At 34.5% G+C, this 11,252-nt stretch overlaps 1 protein-coding gene across 1 annotated transcript; it reads left to right on the top strand.

Moving 5' to 3' along the window:
* Positions 1 to 8,731: 8,731 nt before the first annotated feature.
* LOC140955756 (uncharacterized) lies at positions 8,732 to 10,050 on the top strand. The gene is made up of 2 exons (XM_073410280.1): positions 8,732 to 9,614; positions 9,727 to 10,050. Exons 1-2 carry the CDS (start codon positions 8,754 to 8,756, stop codon positions 9,742 to 9,744), a joined length of 879 nt encoding a protein of 292 aa, XP_073266381.1. The 5' UTR covers positions 8,732 to 8,753; the 3' UTR covers positions 9,745 to 10,050.
* The last annotated feature ends 1,202 nt before the right edge of the window (positions 10,051 to 11,252 follow it).

The raw sequence follows: 11,252 nt of genomic DNA, 5'->3' as shown, positions 1-11,252 counted from the left end.
TCCATTCGGATGCCGTTAGCTGAAGCTAATCATTTGTTCATCTTGGTCATATGCTTTAGATGCCATTAGCCAAAGCTAATACATCATTTATCCTGGTCATCCATTCAGATGCCATTGGCCAAAGTTAATCAATCATTTGTCTCGGTCATCCATTTAGATGCCATTAGTCATAACTAATCAATCATTAGTCCCAGTCATCCATTCAGATACCATTAGCCAAAGCTAATAATTTGTTCATCCCGGTCATCCGTTTTGGATGCCATTAGCTGAAGCTAATCAATCATTTGCCCCAGTCATCCATTCGGATGCCATTAGTCGAAGCTAATCATTTGTTCATCTCAGTCTTCTACTTTGGATGCCATTAGTCATAGCTAATTATTTGTTCATCCCAGCCATCCATTTAGGATGCTTATTAGTCGAAGCTAGTCATTTATTCATTCCAATTATCCATTTAGGATGCTATTTATCGAAGCTAATCATTTATTTATCCTGGTCATCCACTTACGGTGTCATTAGCTGTAGTTAATCATTTGTTCATCTAGGTCATCCACTTAGGATGTGACACGACCAAAAGATTGATATGTTCTTCTAAGTGTAAAGGTGTCGAAGTAATAAATAACTTGGCAAGACCGGGGTCGAACCACAGGGAGGTTAATTGTATAAATTATAGACGACAACAACAACAACAACAATAATAGTAATAATAGTAATAATACTAATGATAATGATAAAGAAGAAGAAGAAGATGAAGAAGTTAATGAGAACTTTGAGATGGAAGATTAATGTAAGAATTAAACAATGATAAAAACAAATGTCAAGGTTAGACGATCCACTAATGGTATTTCAAACAAGTATAGTATAAACTCTTATTATTCAACTGGAAACCACACACAAAGGAGGTTCCCATAGGATGATTTGTCATTAATAGCTCATTATAAATTGTTAACATGATCATATTAATTATCTTATTTAAATAACACCAAACTTTTAAATATTGTCAAGAATTTATGATGCTAACTTATGTTAACAACAAATCAAGTTCCTTTCATAGCACAAGTGTAGGTAATACCATATGGTTGGGCTATGAGAGTGCCAAGCATTTTTTGTACCAAGTGTTATACAACATAAATCTAGATTAACCATTTAACAAGCAAGGTATTAAGAATTAATAAGATAAAAAGATACAACATGTTAATATTAAACATTAAGGTCTATATTGAGTTTACACTATACTTATTCTTACACTATTAGTGTAACCTTTTCACCTTAACATAATAAACTTAGCTGAATATAATGAAGAAGAGAAAACATAAATAAACAAAATAAGAACATAAATAAGATACAAGTTAACTAAGTAAAGGAAAGGAAATGAAAAGCATAAACAAGATATTAATGAAAGCAAAACCTAAGAATTACAAAAAAAATATAAAGAGAGAGAGCAAGAGCATGATCTTGATTTGAACAACCAAGATGCCTAAATGCATGGCAAATGCCTCCTTTTATAGGCCAAAATTTGGAACTATTGATTTGATGACTAATTGTTGAGTGGGTGGCCAACTCTTGACTTGGTGAAAATCCTTATCTTTTTGTCTGAACAAAACATCATTTCTAACATCAGAACTAGAACCACCTGTACTCATGAAAGTGATAGGAAATTGTCTTAGCTTTCCAAGAAAAAAAAGTGAGGTCATATGGACTTCTAGAACTTAAGATATGGGCTGAACACTGAACAGTGTTTGGGCTGCAGGATAGATTCAGACTTCTCCGTTGTTGCTATAATTTGGACTTGAAACGACCCTTTTAAATCTTGTACTCCGTATGAAAGTTGTAGGCCTATGTCTTACCAAATCTGTCCAAAACATTGAGGTCATTTGGACATCTAGAACTCGAGATATGATCCAATTACCAAACAATGTTCTAGTTTGTACTACACCAACATCTCTTTTCTAAGTTTGGCCCTTTCTTTGTCCTTTGAATTTCAATACTTAAACTCATCAATCAATAGTTTCATTTATATGATAGGCCTGCATTTAAGATGAATATTTACCATAAATTAAAGGTATCTTATATTATTAGGTATGTTATTATAAAACATGCTTTAGTTAAGGAGTTATTGATACTTCAAGTGCAAAATGATGATATAAAACCTTGATAAAAATGCACTTTTAAGTACTAATCACACCCCCCAACTAGCTTATTACTAGTCCCTAGTAATCAAAGCGTTAAAATAGAAAAACAATTTACAAATTTCACAAAGCAAGGTATTCATCATTCAACTTCCATTAATCTATCTAGATAAACAAACTCTCATTAACTTCATATATCTGCTCAATACCTCTTAAACAAAATATTAATAATCCTTCCTTTTTATGTGCTTAATGTATGAAAATATTAATAATATGGCTTTTATTGGAAGAAAACAATAATTTGTTCTAATGTTTAAGGTTAACTTCCTTGGGTTGGGATTATTATCTTCTTATTATTCTTTTCTTTTTTTTGAATAGATATACATATAACTTAAAACACAATGCATCTTTAACCCATATAACGAGCTTTTGGCTAATGACTCCCAGGCCAGTTAGTCTTAGGGCATTAGGTGTTGAGACACCCCTATAAGCTTAGTAACTCGAGTTGCAAATACTGATACGTAGATAGTGCAATGTTTGAATCCTTTAAGCTTTTCTCCTCAAACTATGTAACAACATTAGGCCAATAGCTCCGAAGTCAGTTGACTTTAGGGTATTAGGTGTTAAAACACCTCTTCGGGTTTAATTGCTTAGGTTAGGGAGGCTACAAAACCAAACTTATCTATGTTTTTATTTATTTATTTAATTACATTTATTATCATTATTTTTCTGTTTTTTGTTTTTGCAAATTATATACTATCCCTTTCCCTTAGTTGTTACCTTTAACAAAATAACATAAATAATGTAATAATCCAATATGCAACCCACAATCATATGTTGAAGTATGTGTGTGAAAATAACATTTTAAGAATACTTATTAAGTGAGTATATGAGCAGATTCAATTGCTGATAATGCGAGAGTTTATAAACATGAATATTTCAAGAGAAGTATGTGATAGACCTTGTTATGGATATTGCAGATAACCATTGAAAAATGTTTACTAAGATGTGTCTCAAGAGTCAATAAAATTTTCCCTTACTTTGTCATCCTAGTAATAACAGTTTTGTCAAATAGTTTTAATAATAGCAAAAACAGTTAGTAAGTTTTTTTTTTTTTAATGTCAATTACTACCCTCCCCCCCAACCAAAACGAGACATTGTCCTCAATGTCCTAAGGTAGAAAGATGGTGTATAGAAGACATCACTTGAAACAACAAACACTGACAAACCTGAAACACACTTAAACAAATATAAGAAATAACAAAATAAAATAATGTACTATTAACAAAACTAAAAGACACAAGGTTTCACAAACGAAGGCTCAAATCCAATTTAAGCTTTTTGCGGCTTTCTGTAGTTGACCAATTTATGTGACTCATGGAGGGATGAATTATAGGGATGAAAGATTGTAGTTGGTCCATCAATTGTTCAACAGTAGCAACAGAGATTATGATTTGTCGTGCTAAAGATGTTAAAAATTATTGTTCCACAACTTGATCAAGAAAAGATAACAAATTATCATAAAAACCATTAACATTAAACAAACCTATAGGTTTATGGTGAATGTGTAGTTGGGCCCAAGAGGAAATATGAAAGATATCTTCCAATGTGCCCAAACCACCTGGTAAGGTAATGAAGGTGTCAGCATGGTTAAACATTGTATTCATTCGATCAGACATTGTGGAGACTTGTAGTTCCTGTCCAATTGTTTTTCCAATGATGTCCCCTTTTGCTAAAGCTTTGGGGACGACCCCCAAAACTTAACTGCCTCCTAAAAATGCAGTTGTTGACACAATCCCTATTAACCCAAGGTTGCCTCCCCCATATACTAAATGAATCTTTCTCTTAGCTAGTATCTGACCAAGATGATTTGCGGATTCTATAAACTCTTTTTCTTTCCCAGGACTAGATCCATAAAAAACACAAATATTTTTTATTTTAAGAGCTAAGGATCCTACCATTTCAAGACTTGTCTATGCTTGTATGAGTTGAGTAGAAATGAAGGGAAGAAGAAGAAGGTTTTATAGATGAGAAAAAGAAAATGCAATCATATCATCTATATGGAAGCTAGCTAGAGTCTCTCTCCCTTTCTTCCTTTTTTTTTTTTTTTTTATTGAAAAAGCATATGTATGTATAAGTAGTTGTGATTACGGCTGACATCTTCCCTTGGTTTTACGTCCAAGAACGGCTTAAATGCCCTCTATGGGTCGGGGATAATCTTCCCATCCAGTTTTTTTAAAAACTGGCAAACAGGGTCTTTTTTTTAGTCAGATTCCCAAGACTATGATGAGCATGTTCTTTATGAAAATGGGGCCATAAATCATGAATTGCCTGATACACATTTCTACTATGATGAGACTTAAGAGTTAATAGAAGATTATCTAAAGACTCTATGTTTTGAAATAAATTCCACCTTTTGACAATTTTCACAAGTTTTGCAGAATGCATATGAGTCCTTGAACATGGTGGGCCAGTAAAATCCACTTTATAAGATTTTTGTAGTTGTCTTTTTTGACGAGAAATCATCCTTACATTCTTCAGAGTGAGAAAATTTAATGACACTACTTACCTCATTATCGGGATTGCATCTTTGAAATATTTGATCAGGACAATATTTGAATAAGTAAGGGTCATCCCAATAAAGGTTTTGCATGTCGCTCAAAAACTTTCTTTTATCTAGGTTATCCAAATAAGCTGACAAAAATCCTAAAGCAAGAAAATTGTTATTTTTAGCAAACTAAGATATTGAACTTAGAGAAAGTAAAGATTCATCAGGAAAGTAATCATCAATTGGTGATATGTCGGATATCGAATCTATTGTCAATTTTGACAAATGATCCGTGATGTAACCATATTATTCGATAGTTTCACCCGCATTTAACTAGTGTTTTGCATATGTTATTTATATAAAATGCCTTGATATTCTTTGTTTTATGTTTTGAAGGCATTTTTGGATGAAATATGCAAAAAGGAGTAAATTGGAGGTAATTGGCAGATTTGACGTTCAGTCGGTATTTTGTGCAGAGCGTGAGTTCCAGAGATCGAAATGAAGTGATTCTAGTGGCATTAAAAATTTAACATCCATACCTTTTTGGAAATGTAATGCAAGAAAAATAAAAAGAGAAAGATCATGGAAATCACATCCTTCAAAGTCAAATCTCGCAGTCTGCCAATGTTGACCTTTGCCCATTCAAAATTCAATATCTGGAGCTTCAGAAGTCCAATTGATGCAAACTCAATTGGGTTGGATTCCTTACTCAAAGATCTATAAACGCTCCAAATTTCAGCCAAAAACGATGTCATATGAGGGAGATATGATTTTTCAAAGATGACAGCTGAATTCTGCCAGCAAGCAGGTTGCGTGAAGAAACGAATCAAAATTTCATCCAGAAGCATCCAAACCGACCAGCAATTTAGCTCCTCTAGTAAATATTCTAGAAGGTCAAGGAAGGCAGCCACCAACCTCAAGGAAGGCAGCCACCAACCTCAAGGCAGCCACCAACCTCATGGCAGCCACCAACCTCAACCCAGCAGCCAGCAGCCAGCAGCCTTCACACTACCACCATCTATTGATGTTCACACTTGAGCTTTGATATTTTCTTACTTACAATTTGTGTATAAATAGAGGGTGAGTAGAAGGAGGTAGAAAAGAAGAAGAAGAAGGAAGAAACACAAACTCTCCTCTCTACAAATCAGAAATTATGTATTCTTTCATCTTTAGGAGTAGTTGTTCAATAGGTATGCAAGGCTAAGCTCGTTTTCTTGGTTGCAAGGACACAACAAACCTTCGGATTTCAAGAACCGTAAGATTTATTCTTCCTTTTATTTTCAGTTTATGTTATGAATGAGTATGTTTGTTTTCCTATGCATATTTCCTATGATTGTTTATCTTAATTGCTAGAGCGGACTCTAAGTTATTATTGTGAACAATCTATTGCTAAGTTTGATATCAAAACCGGAGTTGTGGTATATAAACTTGTGAAGCAACTAAGCTTGATAATTGTAGCGGAACTACGTTATTAAACTTAGGGAGAACATTCGATCATAGCAACACAAATTGACAACTTGGTTGTTAAGATTAATGAATTTATCTGGATCTTAAGGCTGCCATTGGATTAAATCATTAGTGCGGACACTGTGATTGTTTGTTGGTTAGGGATAGTTATACGGCGGATCCGTTAATTAACCAATATTAAGAAAAGATAAAATTCATAATATAAACTGGAGTTTCGTTTCAAGGATCGGTTCTAATTTCCGTTGGTGGATGTGTGCTTGCAACCAAGGTTTGTTTTCTTGATATATTTCAGTTTCAATTGATTTTGTTTGCTAGTTTAATTTCTGCCATAGTTTAAATCATTTCAAATCAATCCCCCCCAATTACATAACGTACAACATAAAAATCTAACTTCAAACTTCCTCGTGGGATCGACCCCTTGCTTGCTCTATACTATCTTGTGTGTTTTAAGCTAGGGTAATTAATTTGTGCGACCGCGACATCGCAACAAATTTTGGCGCCGTTGCCGGGGAGGTAATTTTAGTTGATTCTTGTGCTTGTACTGTTATTTTTTTTTAGTTTCTGTGATTGTTATTTACATTTCTGAAAAAAAAAAAAAAAAAAAAAAAAGAATTTTTGCTTACGGTGTTACTGTTCACTTGCCGCAGCGGTACTGTTGAAGACAGAATTGTTTGTGGAATTAGGTTTCTAACCTTCATTTTCTGAAGTGAAACGACGTTCCGAGCAAGACTAGTGGTATACCACTAGCCCCACCCTATCGAGGCCAAATTCCACTGTTTTCTAAGGTTTTTAGGTAGTTTTAGTTTTTTTTATTATAGGATTTTCATATAATTTTAATTTTTTTTTCTCTTGTGTGGTTGCTTTCTTTTGAGTTTTCTTAGCGATTGATGCCAGTAACCCATTCTACTAATCAGAGTCTAGTGCAGGTTGATCTTGAAATAGAAAGTACTTTACGCAAGTTAAGAAAGGAAGTTCACCTCAACACCATGGCGGTTGCACGACAACAAACACTCAAGGAGCTTGCTGCTCCTAACGTGGAGAATCAACCATTGTGCATAAACATTGACAATAATGTAAACTTTGAGCTCAAATCTGGTTTTATACATTTGTTACCAACATTTAATGGTCTTGCAGGAGAAGATCCTCATACTCATCTCAAGGAGTTCCATATGGTTTGTGTTGGTATGAAACCGAATGGAGTTGATGAAGAACAAGTTAAGTTGAAAGCTTTCCCTTTCTCTTTAAAAGGGGCAGCAAAGGCATGGCTTTTCTCTATTCTCCCAGGATCTATTAGAACTTGGAACGCCATGAAGAAGATTTTCCTTGAGAAGTATTTCCCAGCATCTCGAGTTGCCAACATAAGGAAAGAAATATGTGGGATTCGGCAATCTCATGGAGAGACACTTTCAGAGTATTGGGAAAGATTTGAGCAATTGTGTATTCAATGCCCTCATCATCAAATACCCGATCAGCTACTCATTCAATATTTCTATGAAGGATTGATGCCTACTGACCGTAGTATCATTGATGCTGCAAGTGGAGGCGCATTGGTAGATAAGACACCTGAGGCTGCACGCCAATTGATCTCAAACATGGCAGCCAACTCAAAACAATTTGGCACTCGTGGAGACTTCTCCAACAAACGAGTAAATGAGGTAAGTATTTCTAACCTTGAAAATAAAGTTAATGATCTTACTTCTCTTGTGCGTTCTTTGGCTTGTGGAAATGTGCAGCAGGTGAAAGTTTGTAGCATATGCTCCTCACAAGGACATGCTTCGAATATGTGCCCAACAATGCAAGAAGATTACATTAAACAAGCTTATGCAATTGATGGAGCATTCAACGGACAACCTCAGCGTAAGTATGATCCTTTTTCCCACACGTACAATCCTGGATGGAGAGATCATCCTAACCTACGATATGGGAACCAACCTCAACAAGGCAATCAAGGCCAACAATTCCATCCCAATGGATTTCAACCCCAACAGAATTATCAAGCAAGACAATCGTCATCCAATGATGATCTTCGTGAGATGATGAAAACTTTGGCTTCTAATACTGTTACTTTGCAACAAAATGTCATGTCTTTTCAACAGGAAACAAGGTCAAGTATTCACAACTTGGAAAAGCAAATGGGGCAAGTAGCTTCAAGTGTGGGAAAATTGGAAGCACAAATGAATGGAAAATTGCCCTCCCAAGCATTGAATCCAATAGAGCATGTTAGTGCGATCATGTTGCGAAGTGGGAAAGAACTTGAAGAGAAAAGGTCAAAACAAATTGAGATGGAGGAAGAAGAAGAGATAGAAAATGAATTGAGTACAAAGAAGATACATCATCCTTCTCCTCCACAAACTGAAACAAAGACAAACACTCCAAAGGTAACTCCTCACTCAATGAATTCCAGTTTTACAACAATTCCACCCTTTCCCGTGAGTTCTTCTAGGTCAAAGAAAGAGGACAAAGAAAAAGAGATTTTAGAGGTTTTTAAGAAAGTAGAACTCAACATTCCTTTGCTTGATGCTATCAAGCAAATTCCCAAGTATGCCAAATTCTTGAAGGAGTTGTGTACTACCAAGAGAGATTTCAAACTGAAAGGTCATGAAACGGTAAGTATGGGTGAAGTTGTATCTGCTGTTGTTCAAAAGAATCTGCCTTTGAAACAAAAAGACCCAGGTGCGTTTACTATCCCATGTGTTATTGGTAATGCTAGTTTTAAAAGAGCTTTATGCGATTTAGGTGCATCCATTAGTGTTATGCCTAAACATGTTTATGATTCTCTTAGTCTAGAGCCTTTGAATAAAACTAGTATTGTAATGCAACTTGCGGATCGTAGTTTTGTTTACCCACTTGGTGTGATAGAAGATGTCCTAGTCAAGATTGATAGTTTGGTTATTCCATGTGACTTTTATATTCTTGATATGGAACATGATTCTTGTGATTCATCAACCAGCACTCCTATATTGTTTGGGAGACCATTCTTGAAAACTGCCAACACAAAGATTGATTGTGGTAAGGATACCTTGTCTATGGAGGTAGGAGATGAAAAAATTGAATTTAATTTTCATGATGCAATGACATATCCTTATAGCAATGTTTATTCTATCACATGTTATGACCAAGTTGATAAGTGTGTGCAGCAAGTTTGTGATTTTGATGATGAGTATGGATTAAGCATGGCTTTGAGCAATGACTATGATTTTACCAAGATAGAAGAGATGGAAAGGCATATATGTGTTCCCCAAAACATGCATGAATCAACATTGGATTTGCAAGCTTTGCAAATTGTCCTTCATGATGCAGGAGTCATTTACCCCATCACGGATAGTGAATGGGTGGCGCCTATCCTTTTGGTGCCTAAAAAGATTGGAATTACGGTGGAAGAGATTCAAAATGATGCTTACGAGAATGCAAGGATTTACAAAGAAAAGACTAAGAATCTTCATGACCGAATGCTTACAAGAAAGGAGTTTCATGTTGGAGACAAAGTCCTTCTTTATCATTCGCGTTTGAAACTTTTTCCTGGAAAGTTAAGCTCTCATTGGATTGGACCATTTGTTGTTTCTAATGTTTTTCCTTATGGTGCAGTTGAAATTACAAGTTTAGAAACGAACAACATACTCAAAGTCAATGGGCATCGTTTGAAACCTTTCTATGAAGGTTGGACGGCAGAACTCACCGCTTCTGTAGAGTTAATTGAACCAATCTATGAAGAATGAGCATGCAATATGTCGAGCCAATGACATAAAACAAAAGCGCTTACTGGGAGGCAACCCAGCACAAAAAGAAAAAAAAATCAGATTTGCTTTCTTTTTCCTTATCTTTTATTTTTCGTATTTTACTTTATCTTTGTCATTCTCTTATGTTCCTTTGCTTTTATTTCAACATTGAGGACAATGTTGTGTTTTAAGTGTGGGGGTATTGAGAGAATTTTGGTTTTCTTATTTTAATTTTCTTTGTTGTTTTTTTTAAAAAAAAAAACACAAATTTTGATCTTTTTAACTCCCATTGGTTTTTGAGAATATGAGTATTATGTATGAGAATTAATTGAGATAGATGAAGATATAAATCAAATGAAGGAGTATGCATGCAAATTTTAAGGTTTAATTGGTTTAGGGATTGACTTTGAGAATATGCCATGTTGACTTTATAGTGTTATACCAATGCAAGCTTTTGAGCCTTCAACATTATATTCTTTGAGTGTGCATTCTTTCAATGATAAGTATCTCTAGAACTTGCTTCATATCTTATTGAGAATATATCCCATTACAAATATACATGAAGATGATAAAGGCATTAGGAATTTTAACCCCTCAAGCCAAAAAGCCAACCTAAAGCATATTATCCTTAGTGAACCCGTTTTGAGCTTGGTTATCTTTTTTTTGCTTTATCCATGTATAAGCCTTAACTTTATATATGTTTTTCTTTTCCCCTGGCCAAGGATTAGTAGAGCATATACTTGTAATATTTAATGGAATTATGGTTGGAAATTATATGAAAAGAAAGAAGTGATGCTTGATGAAAAAATGGGCAAAGTTGCCAAAGAAAAAAAAAGAAAAAGAAAAAAAAAGTATTCCTTTATGTTCTTAAGGTTTTATGTTGAAAGAGCTTGAAATCAAAAGGAGTTAAGCATTTGTGATTAAAGATGAAAAATTTATGAGCTTTGATGGAATATCTTGTTTGAAGTATCATTTTTCAAAATGCTCTACTTTCATTGGTTTGAACCTTTCCTTTTACTTTCTTTTACCTCACCTTAACCTCAGCCCCATTACAACCGGAAAATAAGACCTTTTGATTCATGTAATACTTGTAATAAGTTGCTAATGGAGATGAGATTGAAAAGCAAGCTTATGGTAGAACATACTCTTTGATTGAATTTGAGAGATTTAAACACATAAACCCTAAACACATGAGTGTTGGAGTGTATATCAATGAGAGGACCTATCACTTTGGCATGGCATAGATTTCATTTAAATCCAGATGATTGATTGAGTTTTGAAGTTTGCATGTAAATAAATTCATGAGAATTATATTATTTATCCTTCATGATTGTATTCTTGTTTATAATGCTTGTACTCTTAGACATTGATGGGAGATTAAGAAATTGATCATAG

The sequence above is a fragment of the Populus alba genome, chromosome 7 (assembly GCF_005239225.2).
Source record: "Populus alba chromosome 7, ASM523922v2, whole genome shotgun sequence".
Lineage (NCBI taxonomy): Eukaryota > Viridiplantae > Streptophyta > Magnoliopsida > Malpighiales > Salicaceae > Populus > Populus alba.
The sequence above is the reverse complement of the archived record's forward strand: the minus strand, read 5'-3'. Positions and strand labels throughout refer to the sequence as shown.

Bases quoted from the DNA above. Each gene is read 5' to 3' on its own strand.
- LOC140955756 (XM_073410280.1), top strand. From the start codon at position 8,754: ATGGGTGAAGTTGTATCTGCTGTTGTTCAAAAGAATCTGCCTTTGAAA.